The sequence below is a fragment of the Sus scrofa genome, chromosome 8, assembly GCF_000003025.6.
Source record: "Sus scrofa isolate TJ Tabasco breed Duroc chromosome 8, Sscrofa11.1, whole genome shotgun sequence".
In the NCBI taxonomy this organism is placed as follows: domain Eukaryota; kingdom Metazoa; phylum Chordata; class Mammalia; order Artiodactyla; family Suidae; genus Sus; species Sus scrofa.
This window is the reverse complement of record NC_010450.4, coordinates 39127104-39150186: the sequence shown is the minus strand read 5'-3', so window position 1 is coordinate 39150186 and position 23083 is coordinate 39127104. Positions and strand designations below refer to the sequence as shown.

Below are 23083 nucleotides of genomic sequence, written 5' to 3'. Positions count from 1 at the left end.
CTTACTCCTAACTCCAAAGCATTGGGCTACAACTTACAGTCTCCACCCCACACCGCCCCCCCATCCAGGGCATATATGGAAGTTCTTAGGCCAGGAATCAAAGCTGAGCTGCAGCTGCAACCTACAGCACAGCTGCAACCTACGTGCAGCTTCAGCAACACTGGATCCTTAACCCACTGCATCACAGCAGGAACTCCAATAACTTAGTCCTTCTAAGATGAGGATTGAGGTCTGTCCTAAATATCCAGGCAGGAGTGCATATAGAGACTCAGGGCAATGGCTTCCAGCATTTGGGGAAAAAAGACATGCAGAGACTGATGACCAGCTAGGTGTTGATATTAGCCAAAACCAGAGGACAGGAGTGAAAAGATTATGATAGCCAAAACCAGAGGAGAGGAGTGAAAACATTATGAGGACTTACCACCACTTGACAATGTCAAACTTAACAGCATCCTCTGATGTAAAGCAGGCAGAGGCAGAGCGCGATATTACAGCTCCAGTCATCAAAAAGCATTCCGGCTTAGTTTCTGGAGGAAGGAAAATTTGGCCAGCAGGTCTGTTTGGTGTTTCCTGCTGAGTTAGGCAGGCTTAGGGCCCAGAGGTGCTTAGAAGTGGTTTCAGCCGCGCGAGGAACAGTTCTTGCACTTTAGTTGCCACTGCTTTTTTTTTTTTTTTAAACTAAAAGGATTATTGGATTATGATAATGACATGGAACCAGGAATGTGTACTGAAGTTACTGGTATAGCTGAGTGGCTTCCTGGTGTGCAGTTAATATATGTTAAATCAGATTCCCCAGGAGATACATCCATACTACCGCCAATACCAAACGGAGACTCCATCTCCAATATCACAGAAAAAAAAAAGCATCAGACTTCTTCAGCCCTTCAAAGTTAAGAAGCATCCCGGAAGAGAATGTATGTCCTCCTTAAGGAGTCTCGATTTTCAAGATTTAAGCTGCCTAATAGCAACTCCGTTAACTTCTGTCCTCAATGTCACTACCACCTTCCTCTCCCATACGTATGTATTAAAACACCCCCTTTGCACCCAGCCTTGGAGAGCCTGGCCCGTGAAGAAAGAAGGACGCGGCTGGCACAGTCTGTCGTGATGGGGCTTGGAGGGAAAAGGGAGAGGAGTCCTCTGTATTTTAAAGACGTCCTTTTGGAAGAATCCAGCGGCAGCAGGAGGTCGCGAGGAATCCCGGAGCAGGACAAAACGCGTTCCGAGGACACTGCCCGCGCGCAGGGGCGGACGGAGGCGACCTCCGCTGCCCCCGCGGGCTCCGAGCCTCGCTGCCCGGGCGGGGCGGGGTTGGGGTGTGAGCGGCGGGCCCCCCTCCCATCCCTCCGCGGCGCAGGCGCAGACACGCGGGGTGCGGCCGCCGCGGGAAGGGAGACGGCGGCGGCGGCGGCGGTGGCGGCCGGCGCGGGAAGATGGCGGCAGCGGCGGCGGCGGCCGCGGCCGAGCAGGTCTGTGAACCCCGCCGTATCTGGGAGCCGGAGGGCCTGGGGAGGCCGGGGTCCTGTCGGTGGGGCCGGCCGTAGGGTTGGCGGGCGGGAGCTGGGGCGCGAGGGCCGGCTGGGACCTGGCTCCGTGGGGCGGGCGGGGCGGGAGGAGCTGTCCGCAGCCCAGGATGCTGGCAGAGGCTGGCGGGGACCGGGGGCAGGGGCTCCAGGGCAGGGGCTCCAGGGCGGAGGAGGGAGAGCCAGCCTTGGCCCTCGGCCTGACCTGCCTGTCCGCCGGCGGCGTGAGGAGGGGTCGCTGTCCTGAGGGCCCCAGAGACGACCGTGTCAGCCCGGAGCGTGCGCCGTCCCGGTACTGGGGACATGCCCAGCTCAGTGGCTGCGAAGACGCGGGTAAAAATAACCTCAGTCCGGGAGCCGCGAGCCTCCCCTGACACCAGCCAAGAGATAGTCAGCTGTTGCCTGGGTGTCAGTTTGCAGCCACTTCTTGTTTCTGCCATCCCCATGTGCAGGCATCCAATTCGGAGACTTAGTCACCAGTATAAAACTGTCTCCTATCCAGCTGCTTTAAAAATCATTTTTTAAAATGCTTTATCAAGTATTTCCTGATCTGCATTGTAAGTTTATAACTTAGAGTAGTTTGAGAGTCTATTACAAAAAGCAAGCTATACGTATGTATACATATACATACATTTACAGACACACAGACATATGCATACATCTAGTTACTTCGGGTGACTTTTTATAATAAAAATAATTTTGATAGTCTCTTTTCCCCCTTAACAGTTCTTTACCTTTGAAAAGAAACTATGGCAGTATAGTTTCTTTGAAAAAGTCTCATTCTTCAACATCATTCAAAAATAAATAAGGGTCTGGAGTTCCCGTCATGGGTCAGCAGTTAGCGAACCCAGCTAGCATCCATGAGGACTCAGGTTGGATCCCTGGCCTCGCTCCGTGGGTTAAGGATCCGGCATTTGAGCTGTGGTGCAGGTCGCAGACCTGGCTCAGATCCCATGTGACTGTGGCATAGGGCGTTGGTTACAGCTACGATTTGACCCCTAGCCTGGGAACCTCTGTATGCCATGGGTGCAGCCCTAAAAAGACGCAAAAAGACAACAGCAAAAAAAGACCGAAACAAAAAATAATAGTAATAAAATAAGTAAATAAGGGTCAAGTTGCCAACATTCTGTTTACAGAAAATCTTTTCTGGAAAGGCTTTTTTAGAGACATAGTAGATAACACTGAAAACAGTCATTCTGAGGGATGTAAAAAAATAAAAGGCATGACATCTGCCTTCAAAGTTTAAAGTCAAACTGCCAGATAGATGCAGAAAAATCAGGTCGAGATAGTAGGCGAGCTACAGATCCTAACAATAAGATAAAACCTAAACGAATGAGTGAAATGGAAAGGAGACAAAGCTTCTTGCAGTTGTTGCAGTTAAAATTGTTCCTGATTTATCAGTGCCTGTTTTAGATGGTTCTTTTTTTCATCTACGTCACCTGTTGATGCTCTTGACGTTCCACTAAGCTCCTAGTCTTGCTTTTCATATGGACTAGACAATCTGATCCATCCCTCAGTCTCCAGAGTTAGGTATTTATGTCTCCAGCCTGAACTTAACTGAATTTTTCACAGGCAACCCAAACTCAAAAATGTGCAACACTGGATTGCATCATAGTCACCATGAAAAGGGCTGCAACCATCCAACTCACTTGGTTTACCTCACACAAACTTGGGAGCAGGGCCAGCTTTAGGGAGCTCAGAAGGGACCTGCATTTGGTTTCATGCTCTGCTCTCCCAGGCTTGACATTTGAACAAAGGGCCTCACATTTTCTTTTTGCTCTGGACCCCACAAATTATGTAGCAGGTCCTACTTGGGAGTCATCTTAGATCCTTTTATGTCATACTCACATCCAGTTAGTCACCAGGTCCTGTCCGTTCTACCTCTTAAGACCTCTCCTGGTCTTGGCTTCATCTGCAGGGTGGAAGCTCAGTCACGCCCTCATCTGGACTGTTAGAGAATCCTGCTCTTGATAGCTTCATCTCTGTGCTCTTCTATTCCTGTGTGTGTGTGTGTGTGTGTGTGTGTCTTTTGTCTTTTTAGGGCTGCACCTGCAGCATATGGAGGTTCCCAGGTTAGGGGTTGAATCAGAGCTAAAGCTGCCAGCCTACACCACAGCCACAGCAACTCGGGATCTGAGCTGTATCTGCGACCTACACCACAGCTCAGGGCAACACCAGATCCTTAACCCACTAAGCAAGGCCAGGGATCAAACCCGAAACCTCATGGTTCCTAGTCGGATTCATATCCGCTGCGCCACGACGGAACTCCTGTGCTTTTCTATTCCAGTTTGTCTCTTTTTGCTGTCATGCCAATCTGATTATATCACTAGCCTATTTTAAATCCTCAGTAGTTCCCCATTGCCTTCAGGATAAAGTCTGTCATTCTTGATGTGGTACTTACGTCCATTCATTTCCTGGCCCTGAACCACATCTCTCACCTCAGTTTTTGTGCCATTCCTATACTCATCCTCTCACTGTACACAAAGAGTGACCAAAATTGGTTTGCACGGAGATGACTTGTGCTCAGAGTTTCCATGTTGTTAGCTTGGCCTGGAATGCCTTTCTCTGTACTTTGTTTGGCTAACTCCTGTTTGTTCTTCAAGATTCAAAACTGAAATTCCAACTTTTCTTAAAAATCTTCAGCCGATCCCCCGCTTAGTAAGTAGAGTGGCATTCCTCTTAGGCACTCTTGTCAGCATCGTATGCACTGCTCTGTGACAGCACTTGCTGTGCTGAACTGTAATTGCTGGTGCCCCTGTTTATCTATTCCACTGGCCCATTAGTGAGTTTGTTGAGGGTAGGTGCCATGCCTTGCTCATCTCAGTAGTCTGGAGCATCTGGCATATGATAACTCCTCAATAAGTGATAAATGCATCGAATGAAATATTACAATGTGCATGAATTGGCAGAGAAAAGTAAAGAATGCATCCCAGGAAAGTAAGATTTGTCCCATCTCTCTTTCATATAGACCTATATTCAAACTCTGGCTAAGACTTTTTTTTTTGCTATGTCCACAGAATGTGGAAGTTCCTGGGACCAGGGAATGAACCCACACCCCAGCAGCAACCCAAGCTGCTGCAGGAACAGTGATGGATCCTTAACCTACTGCGCCACAAAGGAACTCCAAGACTTTTATTTTTTATTATTATAGTTGATTTACAATGTTCTGTCAATTTCTGCTCTACAGCAAAGTGACCCAGTCATACATATATATGCATTCTTTTTCTCATATTATCTTCCATCATGTTCTGTCACAAATGACGGGATATAGTTCCCTGTGCTACACAGCAGGACCCCATTGCTCATCCATTCTAAATGTAATAGTTGGAGTTCCTGGCATGGCGCAGCAGAACCAGATTCGACTAGGAACCATGAGGTTGCAGGTTCGATCCCTGGCCTCGCTCCGTGGGTTAAGGATCTGGCTTTGCCATGGCTGTGGCATAAGCCAGCAGCTGTACCTTCGATTCCTTTGACCCCTAGCCTGGAAACCTCCATATGCTGTGTGTGTGGCTCTAAAATTTTTTTTAAAAAAGGCAAAAAAAAAAAAAAGTAATAGTTTGCATCTATTAACCCTAACCTTCCAGTCCATACCACTCCTTTCCCCTCCTCCTTGGCAACCACAAGTTTGCTCTCCATGTCTGTTAGTCTATTTCTGTTCTGTAGATAGGTTCATCTGTGCTATATTTTGGATTCCACATATAAGTGATACCATATGGTATTTGTCTTTTTCTTTCTGACTTACTTCACTTAGTATGAGAATCTCTACTTCCATCCATGTTGCTGCAAATGTCACTATTTTTCTCTTTTTTATGTCTGAGTAGTATTCCATTATGTATATGTACCACATCTTCTAATCCATTCATCTGTCAGTGTACATTTAGGTTGTTTCCATGTCTTGGCTACTATGAATAGTGCTGCGATGAACATAGGGGTACATGTCTTTTTGAATGAAAGTTCTGTCCAGATATATGCCCAGAAGTGGGATTGCTGGATCATATGGTAGTTCTATATTTAGTTTTCTGAAGAAGCTCCATACTGTTCTCCATAGTGGTTGTACCAATTTACATTCCCACCAGCAGTGTAGGAGTTTCCCTTTTTCTCCATACCCTCTCTAGCATTTGTTATTTGTAGTCTTTATTAATGATAGCCATTCCAGCTGGTGTGAGGTGGTACCTCTTTATAGTTTTGATTTGTATTGCTCTAATAATTAGTGATGATGAGCATTTTTTCATGTGCCTGTGGGCCATCCATATGTCTTCTTTGGTGAAATGTCTATTTAGGTCTTCTGCCCATTTTTTGTTTTTTTGGGTTTTTTTGTTTGTTTTGGTGTTTTTGTTTTTGTTTTTGTTTTTTTTTTGCTGTTGAGAGTATGAGTTGTTGGTATATTTTGGAGATTAAGCCCTTGTCAGTTGCATCATTTGCAACTGTTTTCTCCCATTCTGTAAGTTGAAGACTTTTTTATTTAATGTCTTTATCGAGCACTATTTTGTTTTGTTTTGGCCATGGTGTGCAGCTGGGATCTCAGTTCCCAGTCTAGGGATTGAACCTGGGCAGCAGCAGTGAAAGAAAGTGCTGAGTTCTAACCCCTAGACCACCAGGGAACTCCCTGGCTAAGATTTTTCAATTGCCCATCTCTCAGCACTGTCATAAGCTTTTACTGTGTCTGTGAAGGTTAGAAACAAGCACACTTCCCCAAAGGTATTTTACTGCTTTCAGCTGAAAAACTATCAAAATGCATATTCAACCCTAAAATGTTTGCAGTGTCAGTGCACCCTCATAGGTGTCGCCCCTCATGTCGAGGTGCACAACCTATGCAACTGTATTCAGCAATTCATTTTGTGTTACATCTGTAAAGTAGATTGGGTGAACATCTACAGAGCCTTTATACTGCTTTGTGGAATTTACAGTTTTGTGTCTGCCACATTACTCAATGATTATCCCTGTCTTGCTCCATTTTCCGTAAGCCTTCAACTAGGCTGCTACCCCTGCCACCACAATAGGATTCTAGGTGCCCTCTCCACTCTTTCTTGGTGGATGACCTTGCCTTTTACACACCCAGGAAAAAGAAGAATGTTTTCTTTTCTTGGTGTGAACCATGTCAGTGAAGTGGGAGCTCCACTGTACTGTTGGCCCTGGAACAATGCAGGGGTTGAGGGCACATCTCCATGCAGTCAAAAATCTACGTATGACTTTTGACTCCCCCAAACCTAAAGTAATAGACTCCTTTGACCAGAAGCCTCACTGGTCACATCAAGAGTTTCTGTCATGGCTCAGTGGTTAACAAATCTGACTAGGAACCATGAGGTTGCAGGTTCGATCCCTGGCCCTGACAAGTGGGTTAAGGATCCGGTATTGCCATGTGCTGTGGTGGAGGCCAAAGACACGGCTTGGATCCTGAGTTGCTGTGGCTCTGGTGTAGGCCGGTGACTACAGCTCCGATTGGACCCCTAGCCTGGGAACCTCCATATGCCATGAGTGTGGCCCTAGAAAAGACAAAAAAAAAAAAAAAAAAAAAAAAAGAGTTGGAGTTCCCATCGTGGCGCAGTGGTTAACGAATCCAACTAGGAACCTTGAGGTTGCGGGTTCTATCCCTGCCCCTGCTCAGTGGGTTAACGATCCGGCGTTGCTGTGAGCTGTGGTGTAGGTTGCAGACTCGGCTCGGATCCCGCGTTGCTGTGACTCTGGCGTAGGCCAGTGGCTACAGCTCCGATTCGACCCCTAGCCTGGGAACCTCCATATGCCGAGGGAGGGACCCAAAGAAATAGCAAAAAGACAAAAAAAAAAAAAAGATTAAAAAAAAAAAAAGAGTCAATTAGCATGCATTTTTTATGTTATATGTATTTTCTACTGTATTCCAACAATAAAACACGCTGGAGAGAAGAAAGTGTCCTTAAGAAAATTGTAAGGAAAGAGAAAATACATTTGCAGTACTCTATTATCTGTACTGTAAGTTTCTATATATGTCATCTGTTTACAAGATGAATCACCTGTCAGTACCTACACCAGTATTGTCCTATATAGTACAAAACATTATAGATGTTCTACGTATTACTAACATTAGCCATCAAAAATGAAAAGATAATGGGAAAAAGAAAAATTCATGTCTATTTACCTGCATGGCAATTCATGCATTGATCATGAAGAAGCATCAGTACGGTTGCTTTATGGTAGCCTAGTGTAATCATTACTGTTCCTTCACAGTAGACCATATACTTCAGAATGAATTGTAATAAAATTTTTTGTGGTGTACAGCATCACAGTCATATTCATAGTATCTTTTTTTAAAAAACCAGTTGCATGTGATGATAGACTGATAGGCAATTTCTCCAGCTACGAGAGAGAGACAGTATGGTAATGTAATTCTTTGAAAACAATGTAAAAAAACAGTAAGAAAACTAACATTATTAATTTTATGTTAAATATCACTCACCTTATATACCTACATATATTTTGTACATTTATGACACACCTAACTTTTTCTTAATTTTGTTGATATTCCTAGGCTATACAGTTCATCTGCAAGTTTTTCAAATTGTTGCAAATCTCCCCAAATTTTTCCAATAGATTCACTGAAAAAAATTCGCATGTAAGTGAACCGTGTTGTTCAAGGGTCATCGGCACATTCATGAGAGAAGATGAAAGAAAAAGGAAAAAACATCTTAGTGTTATTTTGAAAATAAGGTTTACCCTCCAGACACTTAAAATGTTTCAGGGGACCCCTCTAGGGCTCCCCAGCCCATCCCTGGAAAACTGCTGATCTAGGATAATGTTAACTTCAGCCAACTGGAGTGATAAAGTGTATCAGCCTTTCCAAATTCTTTTTATATAAATGAAAAATATACATATAATTAAACAAATCATTACAAATCATTAATAAAAATAAGATTACCCACTGTAGAATGTGTATGTCAACTCTTCTCCCAAATGAGCAAGCTGCTCGCTTTACAGAAGGTAAGACTATTCAAAGCAGAGAGTGGAAATATCTTATCAAGGAGTCACACTGAAGGTTCTCTAATACCCTTCTCAACACAGTCGTGTCCTTACTTGGAGCCTGCAGTTCAGCATGACTTGAGGTTTATCAGTGGAAAATATATCACTAACCAATTCAGCTTTCTTTAGTTTAGTTATGCATTTGCACTTAATAAATAGGTGCATCCAAAGGAGAGGATATAGCTGTTCTCTTGTGTTGTATTTTCTTTTTAGCAAAGTTCCAATGGTCCTGTAAAGAAGTCCATGCGTGAGAAGGCGGTTGAGAGAAGGAACGTCAACAAAGAGCACAATAGTAACTTTAAAGCCGGGTATATTCCAATCGATGAAGATCGCCTGCATAAGACAGGGCTGAGAGGGAGAAAGGGCAATTTAGCCATCTGTGTGATTATCCTCCTGTTTATCCTGGCTGTCATCAATTTAATCGTGAGTATTTAGTACAGAATATCCTTTTCTTAATTACCGGGGGGAAGTTTTCAACAGTTTTTCAGTGAAATCTTGGACTTTGTTTCTGTAATTTCTTTCGGGACCTCTTTTCTCTTTCCTATATGGAAAAAGTCTAGCTTTATTGTGCTTTGCAGATAGATATTTCATTTTTTTTTATATAAATTGAAAGTTTGTGGCAACCCAGCCTCAAGCAAGACTATTGGTGCCATTTTTCCAAGAGCTTTCACTCAGTTCATGTCTCCATGTGACAGTTCGGTCATTCTTGCAACATTTCCGACTTTTTCATTATTAATATATTTGTTATGGTGATCTGTGATCAGTGATCTTTAATATTACCATTGTAATTGTTTTGGGTTGCCACTAACCACGCTCAGGTAAGACGGCAAACTTAATTGATAAACGTGTGTGTTCTGACTGCTCTGCTGACCCTGTCTCTCTCTCCTCCGGCCTCCCTATTCCCTGAGACACAACAATATTGAAATTAGGCCAGTTAATATCCTTACAGTGACTTCTGTGTGTTCAGATGAAAGGAGGAGTTGTAGGTATCTCACTTTAAATCAAACGTTAGAAATGATTAAGCTTAGTGAGGAAAGCGTGTCAAAAGCCAAGAGAGGCCAAAAGCTAGTCCTCTTGTGCCAAACAGTCCAACTGTGTCTGCAAAGGAAAAGTGCTTTTTTATTTGTTTCTTTTTTGGCCACCCTGTGGCACATGGAGTTGCCAGGCCAGGAATCAGATCCTAGCCACAGCTGCAGCAACACCAGATCCTTAACCCATCATGCCAGGCCAGGGATCGAACCCACATTCCAGGGCTCCCAAGACACAGCCCATCCTGTCGTGCCACAGCGGGAACTGCAGAAAAGTTCTTTAAGCAAATTAAAAGTGCTGCACCAGGGAACACATGAGTGAAAACAGCCTTATTGTGATAAGGAGAAAGTTTGAGCGGTCTGGGTAGAAGATCAGACCAGCTACAATGTTCCCTTAGGTCAAAGCCACATCCAGAGCAAGACCCTAACTCTCTTCAACTCTGTGAGAACTGAGAAGGTGAGAAGGCTACAGAAGAAGTTTGAAGTTGACAGAGGTTCATTCCTAAAGTTTAAGAGACAAAAAGTTGTCTCTGTAACATAAAAGTACAAGATGAAGCAGCAAGTCCTGATGTAGAAGCTGCAGCAAGCTACCCGGAAGATCTTACTAAGATGAGAAATGAAGGTGCTTACACTAAACAAATTTCCAATGCAGACCAAAAAGCCTTATATTGGAAGAAGATGCCATCTAAAACTTTCACAGCTAGGGAGAAGTCAGTGCCTGGCTTCACAGCTTCACGTGGACAGGCTGACTCTCTCCTTAGGGGCTAATGCAGCCAGTGACTTTCAGTTGAAGCCAGTGCTCATTTACCATTTGGAAAATTCTAGGGTCCTTAAGAATTATGCTATATCTACTCTTCTACTCTGCCTGTGAACTATAAATGGAACAACAAAGCCTAGATGGCAGCACTTCTGTTTACAACATGGTTTGCTGAATATTGTAAGCCTACTACTCAGAAAAAAAAAAAAAAAAAAAAAAAAGATTTCTGTCAAAAAAAAATTTTTTTTTTTTTTTTTTGTCTTTTTAAGGCCACATCCAAGGCATATGGAGATTCCCAGGCTAGGGGTCTAATCGAAGCTACAGCTGCCAGCCTACGCCACAGCCACAGCAATGCCAGATCTGAGCCTCGTCTGCAACCTACACCACAGCTTATGGCAATGCCAGATCCTTAACCCACTGATACAGATCTAACCTGCAACCTCATGGTTCCTAGTCAGGTTCATTTCTGTTGCACCAAGACGGGAACTCCTTCTTTCAAAATGTTCATTTCTGTTGCACCAAGACGGGAACTCCTTCTTTCAAAATATTACTGCTCGGCAGTTCCCATCGTGGCGCAGCGGCAATGAATCTGACTAGGAACCATGAGGTTTCGAGTTCAATCCTTGGCCTCATTCAGTGGGTTAAGGATCCGGTGTTGCTGTGAGCTATGGTGTAGGCCGGCAGCTGTAGCTCCAATTGGACCCCTAGCCTGGGAACCTCCATATGTCATGGGTACAGCCCTAAAAAGACAAAAAACAAACAAACAAAAAAATCACCAAAATATTACTGCTCATTGACAATGCATTGGCCACCCAAGAGCTCTGATGAATGTACAGTGAGATTAGTGTTGTTTCCGTGCCTACTAACGCAACATCCACTCTGCAGCCTGTAGAACAAGGAGTCATTTTGATTTTCAGCTCTTATTATTTAAGAAATACATTTTGTAAGGCTATCGCTGCTATAGATAGTGATTCCTCTGATGGTCTGGGCAAAGTAAATTGAAAAGCCTCTGGAAAGGGCTCATTCTAGATGCCATTAAGAACATTAGTGATTCATGGAAGGAGGTCAGAATATCAACAATAACAGGAAGCGTTTTTTTGGTTTTGTTTTTTGCTTTTTAGGGCTACATCCATGGCATATGGAGGTTCCCAGGCTAGGGGTCCAGTTGGAGCTACAGCTGCCAGCCTATGCCACAGCCATAGCAACATCAGATCTGAGCCGTGTCTGCGACCTGCACCACAGCTCACAGCAACGCCAGAGCCTTAACCCACTGAACGAGGCCAGGGATCAAACCTGCAACCTCATGGTTCCTAGTTGGATTGTTTCCATTGCACCATGATGGGAACTCCAACAGTAACAGGAGTTTGAAAGAAGTTGATTCCAGCCCTCATGGATGACTTTGAGGGGTTCAAGATTTCAATGGAAGAAGTAGCTGCAGATATGGTGGAAACAGCAAAAGGACTACAATGAGAAGTGGACCGTGAAGATATGACTGAATTGCTACAATCTCATGAGAAAGCATTAAACTCTGAGGAGTTGCTTCTGTCGGCTGAAAAAAAAAAAAAAAAAAGTATAGTGTGGGAATTGTGAGTTATGTTTTATTGGAGGCAGGAGTTCCTGTCCCGGCTCAGTGGTTAACAAACCCGACCAGCATCCATGAAGATGTGGATTCAATCCCTGGCCTCGCTCAGTGGGTTAAGGATCTGGTTGCTGTGAGCTGTGGTGTAGGTGGCAGGCGCCGTTCAGATCCCATGTTGCTGTGGCTGTGCATAGGCCGGCAGCTGCAGCTCTGATTTGACCCCTACCCTAGGAACCTCCATGTGCCATGGGTATGGCCCTAAAAAGACACACACAGACACACACACACAGATTTCGACTATTACATAAACTTAGTTGATAACGCAGCAGCAGGCTTTAAGAGGACTGACTCCAGTTTTGAAAGAAGTTCTACTGTGGGCAAAATCTATCAAACAGCAGTGCATGCTGCAGAGAAATCATTTGTGAAAGGAAGAGTCAGTTAATGCAGCAAACTTCATTATTGTCTTATTTTAAGAAATTGCCACCCCATACCAGCCTTCAGCAACCAGCACCCTGGTCAGTCAGCAGCCATCAGCATGGAGGCAAGACCCTCCACCACCAAAAAGATTACAATTTGCTAAAGGCTCAGGTGATGTTAGTATTTTTTAGCAATAAAATTTTTGTTTGTTTGTTTGTATTTTTAGAGCCACACCTGCGACATATGGAAGTTCCCAGGCCAGGGGTCCAATTGGAGCTGTTGCCGCCTGCCACAGCAACATGGGATCCGAGCCATGTCTGCTACCTACACCATAGCTCACAGCAACTCTGGATCCTTAACCCACTGAGTGAGGCCAGTAATCGAACTTGCAACCTGATGGTTCCTAGTTGGATTGTTTCCGCTGCGCCACAATGGGAACTCCAGCAATAAAGTGTTTTTTAATTAAGGTATATACATTGCTTTTTAGACATGATACTGTTGCACACTTATATTTACTTGGAAATCAAAAAAGTTTGCGGGACTTGCTTTGTTGCAGTATTCATTTTATTGGTGTGGTCTGGAACAGAGCAACAATATCTCCAAAGTACGCCAATGACCCCCTCCTAACCCTGCACCCAACCAGGGGCAATTCTTTCTGCCTGAGGATGTTGCCCAGAGGAGGGGCAGGATGGGTTTCTGCACTGAATGCAGCGAAGTCTACATCCCTAGCACTGAGACTCCCTGATCCTCCTCCTCCACCTGCAGCTCCCTGCCCAGGCTTACAACCCCCAGCAAGAGACAGAGTAGCCTTCTCTGCTATTCTTGGGTGTTTTTTTTGTTTGTTTTGCTTTTTAGGACTGCACCTGCAGTACATAGACATTCCCAGGCTAGGGGTAGAATCGGAGCTTCAGTTGTCGGCCTACGTCACAGCCACAACAACGCCAGATCCAAGCTGCTTCTGAGACCTTCCCCACAGCTCACAACCGTGAGTGTATCCTTAACCCACTGAGCAGGGCCAGGGTTGGAACCCACATCATCATGGATACTAGTCGGGTTTGATGCCAGTGAACCACAATGGGAACTCCAGCTTTTAGGTATTGCAGTTAATACCTTGATAAAAGTAAAATTGCTTTTGTTTATGAGTGAAAAATCAATTAATGTATTCATCTCACTGATGAAACTTTTAGGAAGTTTGATCCTTTGGCAACTGTCTTTTCTGTGTTTTCTAATTATGTTAGATGCGCAACACCTATTAACAGTATACTTGATTTCTTTTTTAGATAACACTTGTTATCTGGGCTGTGATTCGCATTGGACCAAATGGCTGTGACAGCATGGAATTTCATGAAAGTGGTCTGCTTCGATTCAAGCAAGTATCTGACATGGGAGTTATACATCCTCTTTATAAAAGCACAGTGGGAGGAAGGCGAAATGAAAATTTAGTCATCACTGGCAACAATCAGCCTGTAAGTAACAATGTAGTTAATGTAAATTGAGAACCATTAGAGAAAAATTCTTTGTAAAAACCTAGAAGGAGTTCCCTTGTGGCACAGCAGGTTAAGGACCTGGCTTTTCACTGTTGTGGCACGGGTTCAGTCCCTGGCCCAGGAACTTCCACATGCCACAGGCACAGCCAAAAAAAAAAAAAAACCCAGAACCTAGAGTTGATTATGGAAATGGATATTTTCCTTTAGAGAAAACTCATAAATATATTTAGTAATATTGCTGGTCTTCTGATCTACTGCTGTCAGATACTTTCTCTCTCTCTCTCTCTCTCTCTCTTTTTTTTTTTTTTTTTTTTTTTTTTTTTTTTGCCTTTTAGGGCCGCACCTGCTGCATATGGAAGTTCCCAGGCTAGGGGTCAAATTAGAGCTACAGCTGCCAGCCTAAACAACAGCCACAGCAACATTAGATCTGAGCCGCATCTGTGACCTACACCACAGCACACAGCAACGACGGATCCTTAACCCACTGAGCGAGGCCAGGGATCGAACCCGCAACCTCAGGGTTCCTAGTCGGATTCATTTCCACTGCGCCATGATGGGAACTCTGATATTTTCTTAATATTCTTGATTTTGTTCCCTGGCAGCATTTTCTGGGATAGATATAGTTACTATAAGAATACATAGTTTACTCTTTTCCCCTCCATATGAGGAAACCACTTAAAAGCACACCTTCCCGGGTTCATGTACCCTCCATGATCTGGGATTCTGGAAGAGAATATGCCAGTCTAGTCAGTGGCAACCCCTGCCAAGTGACTACTATAACATAGGTGTTCAACTGACCAGAACCTCAAGGAGGCATCGTCACTGTTCCCCTCCCACCCCCCCCAGCTTAGCTCTGGGTCCCTGTGCTCTGTTAGCGGCTAGTTCTGCCAAGCATTACAGCAGATAAGCATGTAAGCCCTCATTTTAAAGAGCCCTTCTCCTACCTGGGTGGAGGGGCTGAAACAGACAGTTAAAATTATTTAAAGTTAAGTCTGTTATTATACTGTTTTTTATAATGTTCTTCTGAATTTTGGGTTCAGTCTTCTTTGAAAACATGTTCACGATAAAGTGTTTTTCTGCAGATTGTTTTCCAGCAAGGGACAACAAAGCTCAGTGTAGAAAAGAACAAAACTTCTATTACAAGCGACATTGGTATGCAGTTTTTCGACCCAAGGACTCAGAATATCTTATTCAGCACGGACTATGAGACTCATGAGTTTCATTTGCCAAGTGGAGTGAAAAGTTTGAACGTTCAAAAAGCATCTACCGAAAGGGTATGATATATTTTTCTTTGCTTTATCAGTGAAGAGAATTATTACCTAAAGTTACAAAGTGGGGGGAGGCAGTTTTACTGATACAATGCTGTGAAGGAATTAACTCCAGAACAGTGGAAAGGATTGCTTCTGATTTGTCCTTATCTAGCTTGTGTGATCACTGTCAAAACATTTCTTTGTCGAGACATCTATACAATGTGAATAAAAATATCTGCCTTCCATATTTTGTTGTCGAAATTCCCATTCCTCCATCTCTAATAATAATTCTAACTTTAACTTAAAAACTCTCCCTCACTACTTTTTTTTTTTTAATTTTCAGATTACCAGCAATGCTACTAGTGACTTAAATATAAAAGTTGATGGACGTGCTATTGTGCGTGGAAATGAAGGAGTATTCATTATGGGCAAAACCATTGAATTTCACATGGGTGGTAATATGGAGTTAAAGGCTGTGAGTATTTTTAAGGGTTTAAGAGACTTATTAGATTCTTGGTTATATAAATCCATTTGTGGAAAGAATACAGTTATGAAAATGATAATGTAGTTGCATATTTTTGACATGGAAAGATGTTCAAAATGGATTATGAGGGGAAAGTCATAAAACAATCTGTGAAATCTCATTTTTATTTTTTACTTTTATGGCTGCACCTGTGACGTATGGAAGCTCCCAGGCTAGGAGTTGAATCGGAGCTGCAGCTGACAGCCTACACCACAGCCACAGCAACACATGATCCAAGCCGCATCCAGGACCTACACTGCAGCTTTCAGAAAGCCGGATCCTTAATCCATTGAGGGGGTAGGGATTGAACCTGCATCCTCACAGAGACAACGTCAGATCCTTGTCATGCTGAGCCACAATGAGGACTCCATTTTTATTTTTCAGATTATGTGTATGTTTATAAAAACCTAGAAGGGTTTACCAGAATGTCAACAGTGGTTAGTTATGACTGGCAGGGCTTTTTATTTTCTAAAGCTTTTTTTGCATAATGATGCCTGTATTATTTTTAAAGGCGAACAAACAAAGTGAACTTAACCCTAAGGACTTTAAAAAAAATTAATCATAGGGAGTTCCCATTGTGGCTCAGTGGTAATCAACCCAACTAGTATCCATGAGGATGTGGGTTCAGTCCCTGGCCTTTCTCAGTGGGTTAAGGATCCAGCGTTGCTGTGAGCTGTGGTGTAGTTCGCAGACACGGCTCGGATCCTGTGTTGCTGTGGCTGTGGTGTAGGCCCAGAGCTATAGCTCCAATTCAGCCCCTGGCCTGGGAACTTCCATATGCCACAGGTGCGGCCGTGAAGAAAAAAAAAAAAAGGCAAAAAAAAAAAACCCTAATCATAGTTCAAAAAAAGTTAAAAAATATAAGTTTTTTCACTTCCATAAATACCTTTCCCCTTGAAGAATATGTTCCAGTCTCTAAATAATGAATATGAACCTAAAATGTGATTCTTTCCAGAAACTCAGTAGTGATGCTAAGTATTTTTTGTATGTGCATTGTAGAAGGAAGCCATTCCTCTGAGAGAATAGTATTGTTGAAGAATGGTCACAGTGTGGCTGTTGTTCAATGCATCAGAAACCCAAAGAAGCAAGAGATGTTATTGATTTGTTTCTAGCCATTAGCAAGTTATAGACCTATAACTTTTAGGTTATAACTAAACCTAAATCTTTTTCATTTTTTCTCTCTGAAAAATCTACCTGTTGTTCATATGACAGTATTAAATACTTTAAAATATGTATACACTGTTATCAATTTCTCCACAGTTAAAAGAAAAAGAAGCCAGTATGGAAAAGATAATTAGTTTTATGATGCAGGTACTATCAGAGGTTAGTTTTTAAGTGTATGGCTAATTACTAGAAAGAATTTTATCCCTTAGACTGCTTTAAAAAAAAACTGCTGGAATTCCCCGGTGGCCTAGCAGTTAAGGAGTCAGCGTTGTCACTGCTGTGGCTTGATCCCTGGCTCAGGAGCTTCCACATGCCGTGGGCACGACCAAAAAAGAAAACTGCTAAGATGAATATGATATCACTTATATATGGAATCTAAAAAAATAAATGAGTAAATCTGTATACATAACAGAAACAGATTTGTAGATGTAGAAAACAAACTTACAGTTAGCAAAGGGGAAAGGGGGATGGGGAGGGATAAATTGAGAGTACTGCACTGATGGATATAAACTACTATATATAAAATGGTAAGCAACAAGGTTTATGATATGGGATTTACTGTATAGCACAGAGAACTATATTCAAAATCTTGTAATAACCTATAATAGAAGATAACCTGAATATACATACATATATATATATATATATATATATATATGGATCACTTTGCTGTATACCTGAACTAACACAATATTATAAATTCACTATACTTCAATTAAAAAAAAAAACTGCTTTAGCAATTTAAAGAAAGTAAAATTACATGACCACAAGATGGCAGTGTGGGAAAAATTTGAAAATTCCATGTACTATCACAACATCGTCAGCTGTTTCCCTTACTTCATGATGAACTTTCATTGCTTTAAATCCCCACTATGAGCTGATGACGCTCAGTTTTGTAACTCCTGCTTTGATCTCCCCTCTGAACTAAGATTCACATCTTTAGCTGCCTTCTCGCCTGCTCCACTCTAACATCTAATAGACATCTCAAACTCCCAAGTCTAAAGTCTTCATACCCTCCCTCCCTAAATGTGCATTTCTTTCAGTGTGTCTTATTCTCGTTAAGTGGCACGCATTCGTTTATCAGCCTTCGGGCTCTACCTTCAGAAGATGTGCAGAATCTGGCTGATTCTCATCACTGCCACCTCCACCACCACCGCCATGGTATAAACCACGGTCCTCTCCAGCTGCCGTGCAAGAACAGCCTTCTCAGTTGGCTCCCTGCCTACTCGTCTCACCTGTATTCGGTTCTTCTTACAGCAGCCGGAGTGATCCTTTTTAAAAGATGATGTCACTCCCCATTCAGAACCCTCTAAATGGCTTCCCTTCTGATGCACAAAATCCAAAGTCCATTCCCTGGCCTAGGTATCTGGCCCCTGGCGATTTCTTTGACACATCTCCTACCAGTTGATTCCCTCCCTCCCTCCTTCAGCCATGCTGGCCTCCTCTCTGTTTCTCTGTTCCCAGAATGCCAGGCTCATGCTTACCTTGGGGTCTTTTCGTGTGCTCTTTCCTCTGCCCAGTTATCCACATGCCTCACTCCCTCCTGTCATGCAGTTTCAGTGGACTGTGACCTCATCAGAGAGGCCTTCCCTGAGCATCTTCCATAAAGTAGAACTCCCACCTGGTCACTGTCTCTACTTACCCTGACTTTCTTTCCTCTCAGGATGTCCTATTCGTTTTACCTGTCTAGGTGTTTATTGTCTGCCCCTCCCCAGTAAGATGTCAACCTTCTGAGGACTTGGACTTTGCCTGACTATCCCAGCATCTGGAATAGAATCTAACACATAGGAGACATTTAATAATTATTTGTCGAATAGATGAAAAGAAGACAAGGAAGGAAGGGAGGGGTTTAGGAATTCCGGAAAAAGAAAGGGCCTCTAAGCAATGAGGTCCCACTGTACAGCACAGGGAACTATATCCAATCTCTTGGGATAGAACACAATGGAAGATAGTATGAGAAAAAGAATATAGGAGTTCCCGTTGTGGCTCAGCAGTTAACAAACCCGACTGATATCCATGAGGACACAGGTTCGATCCCTGGCCTCGCTCAGTGGGTTAAGGATCCACTGTTGCCGAGAGCTGTGGTATACGTCACAGACATGGTTCAGATCTGGCATTTCTTTGGCTGTGGCATAGGCCGACAGCTGTAGCTCCAATTAGGCCCCTAGCTTGGGAACCTCCATATGCCTCGGGTACAGCCCTAAAAAGACAAAAAGAAGGAAAAAGAATATATATATATATATATATATATATATATATATATATGTATGTGTGTGTGTGTGTATGTATGACTGGGTCACTATGCTGTACAGCAGAAATTGACAACACTGTAAATCAACTATACACTAAAAAAAAATTTTTTTTAAAAAGATCTGCAGTGCAAGAATATTCCTGGGATGGTGGCTTGAGAAAAAAGAACCTCTAGGCTGTTTTGAGTACCTAGTCTTCAAAATTAATATGATTTGGATCTTCATTTATGATGTTGCAAAAAAAAAAAAACATTGGAAATTAAAATTACTTTTCTCTAGGCAAAAAACAGTCTTTTGCTTCTCATCATCAGAAACATATCAATCAGTAACTGTTAAAACTCTCTTAGGAAGAAACAAATGCAAATGATCCGAGACTGTATAGGCATCAGTCTTCTTATGTACTTAGGACTTTTGATATGATTTTTAACCCTTGAGAAATAAATTGATACACGTCACGAATAATTACTAAAAGCTCGCTAGTTGAACCTTGACTGGTTTTGAACTTTTTGTTATGGTGGTTTTGGTCATGACCTTACTCTTTCTTACTGCCTTCGATTCTTGCTGATATTGCAATGAGTTTGGTTTATTAACTTTGGTCTAGTCCCTCCTCGTAGATGTAGCTAAACAGTGTGCTTGTTCTCCTGATAGGAAAACAGCATCATCCTGAACGGAACTGTGACAGTCAGCACCACTCGCCTGCCCAGTTCCTCCAGCGGAGACCAGTTTGGCAGTGGTGACTGGGTGCGCTACAAGCTCTGCATGTGCGCTGACGGGACCCTCTTCAAAGTACAAGTGACGGGCCAGAACATGGGCTGCCAAACCTCAGACAACCCCTGTGGAGACACTCGTTAGAAGCAGCCGAGAGGTGGCCAACGTGTTCCTGTCGTGACTTGACAGTTTTTAAGAGTAGGCATGCAAATCGTGTTTTTATAGAGTTTATGATAACTCATAACTCTTTTATCTGCAGAGCACTACTGTTATCTATCATGTAAGCCCCACGTTTAAAAATATCCTCAGAGAGCCTAAATTCTTACACATTTCATCAAGTTGCACTGATCTTCAATTTACAGTCCTCTGAAATAATTTGAGAGAAGTGAAGGCAATCAAAATCTTTGACGAAGTGGGGTTTTTTGGTTTTGTTTTTGTTTTATTTTTAGGGCTGCACTAGCGACAAATAGAGGTTCCCAGGCTAGGGGTTTAATCAGAGCTACAGCTGCCAGCCTACACCAGAGCCACAGTCACGCCAGATCCAAGCCACATCTGCTACCTACACTGCAGCTCACGGCAATGCTGGATCCCTAACCCACTGAGCAAAGCCAGGGATCGAACCCGCAACCTCATGGTTCCTAGTCGGATTCATGTCCACTGCGCCACAACGGAAACTCTTAAAGAAGTGTTTTTAAAATGCCACTATTACTTGTCTGAAGGAGCAAGAGCTGAAGCACCTGTTGAGACTCACTCTAAGTAAACTCGTGGTCACTAATGGGGATAGACCCACTGAAGATGTTGAAAGGTACACCAACAATAAGTGTTACGTGCTTTATCTTTTGATTTCGAGGCGGAAAGGCAGATTTTTAGTGCATTAACCTTCAGCCATATTCTCACATGCAGGTGAAGTCATTAAAGAATTTCACATGCGGGAGATAGTAAGAAACTATGGTTCCTTAGTTTTGAACTAGGAAGAAAATTCTATTACTCTGTAATAGAATGTTTCCTGGTTCAATGTTGACAAATGTTGTGTTCACAATGTGGTAGAAATTAAAGTCCCATTTCACCTTTACCTGTTCAGTGATGGCGATAGCTGTCTTTTATTGAGCATCTTACACCGCTAGGTGCTGTCCGTGTAAGGTCCCTAATTCTCACCTCGACTCCAGAAGCAGGTGTTGTTATCCCAGCTTACACATTAGGAAACTGAGGATCAGAGAAGTTAAGAAACTTACCTAATGTCACAGAGGAAATAGCAGAGGCAGGATTGGAGTTTGGGTGTATTTCAAACCTAGATGGACCTGTTTCTAAATACCACATTCTTTTCTCTATCTGCACTGAGTTTTAATTATTTAAAACTCTAGAAACACGAACAAAGGCTAATTCAAACTTAGCCAAGCAGATGGGAATCAAACAAAACAAGTATGCATACTCTAGTTAAAAGAGTGTCCAAACAAATGAACAGTCGCTGTCAGATTTTAAATTATCTCAACCCAATTCTAAAATATTACCCTATAGAGAGCTGCACTTGGCCTAGTTATGGATCACCCCCATTCCCCAACAGGGGTGCCCAAGTGGGTAAGAGAATTGCCGAGATATGTATTCCCTCTGCCCTGGGGGCTTCCGGGGGGTGGGGGGGGCACAGGAAGGCCATCCCCAGGCATGTCCTCCTGGCCAGGAATGGCTGGTAGATTTACCCTAGCCAGTCATACAGATACCATCTCTTTTAATGTCTGCCAGCCCTTGAAAAAAGTCGGGAAGCACTAGGCTAAAGAGTGCTGATGCAGGAAACAATACAAGTAATTTTGACATAGGTGTGAGAACTGATCTCCGCTCCCAACATCACCACCCACTGTAATGATTTATAACCCTCAAGCCAGTTGATTTTTAGTGTATTTTTGATTTGGCTTGAAAGGAACTCTCTGGTATTATTAAGACACATAGCATCAGGAAGAGAGATTCCAAAGCAGTGTGCTGTAGACAGTAGAGAGAAATCATGCGCCCCACTCTGCATTCACGTATAACACTATTCTGTCCTGGTCACTTTGAATTGTGCAGATAAGAAGATCAATACAAAAAAACAATTTGCATTCAAGATTGTTATAGTTCTCGCCGAGAGAAAAACCAAATACCTTGGAGATGAGGAATAGTCATTAAGGTGTACTAAAGTAGAGACCGACTTACTACTAATGCTGAGTGAAGAAAAAGAGTGGAATTTTTGACTTCTGGCTGTGATCAGTTGTAGTGATTTTCAGAACGTATATGAATATATTCAGCATTACTTAATAGCGGAATGATATTCAGGAAAACATCCATTGGAATTTTCATTCAGATGCTCTGTGTACTTGTAAAACTTTGCATTCGTTAACTTGTCTGCTCTATTTAGATTTGTTTTGAAAGTTTGTTTAGATAAATATTTTTACAAAAAACACAGAACACTCTGTGGCAGAGTATTATTTATTGACCGTAATTCATGAAATAATCTATTTTTACTCCTCTGAGAAATACTTGTTTTTGATACATCTCCATTAAGTGCTTTTGTCATGCGAGGATATTTCGATGTTTTTATAAAACTGATTGTTAAGGTAACAGGTATAGTATTTTAGGACACTTTACGGGCAGCCTTTGCTTTTTCATGGGAACCTAGACCTGAAAAATTCCCTGGGAAGCAGAAAAAGAACCAACAGTCCCTTCTACCTGCCATCTCTTTTGCGTAACAGCATCGCTCCTCATTTCCACCACCAGATGGTATTTTTCTATAAACTGAAATGTTAACTTTGCCTCTTCTGCCCCTCCCTCCCCTGCATGGAGAGCTGTTCTGCCAAGAGCAGGCTTGGGGGTAGGAGAGGACCAAGACAGAATCCCAGAAGATGGGGCAGACACGTGCTTGTTTAAATCACCACAGTCCTTTAGAGTGACGAGGGGGACAAGTGAAATGAAAGCAAGCTATTGTAAAGGCTGTCTAATGGGCAGATAGAAAAAAAAAAAAAAAGCGAAACAGCGCACAGTAGGGACTGTGTATGGTCTGTCATATTTTTAAATATACTTGTTTGTATTCTTTTTGCCTTATGAAAAAAACAATGTGTAATAGTTTTGAAGGGTAGAAGTTCTACCTAGTTTTGAATGAGTTTTCTTCAAGAGGGTGAGAGTGTTATGATGGTAAACTTGCCAAAAAAGAGACCACTGAGATGCTGATAATTTTAGTAATCTTTTAAAAAATGTTGAGGAGGCAAAGGTTACAAATTATGCCATACCAAAATAAATCTATAAATCTGTTTGGGGTCACTACTTTGACTTTCGATTGATTCAGTTTGTAATAACTCTTAATGACCTCTGTTTACAATAAAGACTCTGTAAAATTGTTTGCTGTTCATTTTTTAATTGTTAAAATATTAGCAGGATTCCACTTAATCA

At 42.6% G+C, this 23083-nt stretch overlaps 1 protein-coding gene across 1 annotated transcript; it reads left to right on the top strand.

The window, feature by feature from the left end:
• On the top strand, nucleotides 1431-19816 carry SGCB (sarcoglycan beta). The gene is given in 6 exon segments (NM_001114287.1): nucleotides 1431-1466; nucleotides 8724-8933; nucleotides 13572-13757; nucleotides 14861-15052; nucleotides 15372-15503; nucleotides 19613-19816. Coding segments are annotated over 6 exon segments (960 nt in total).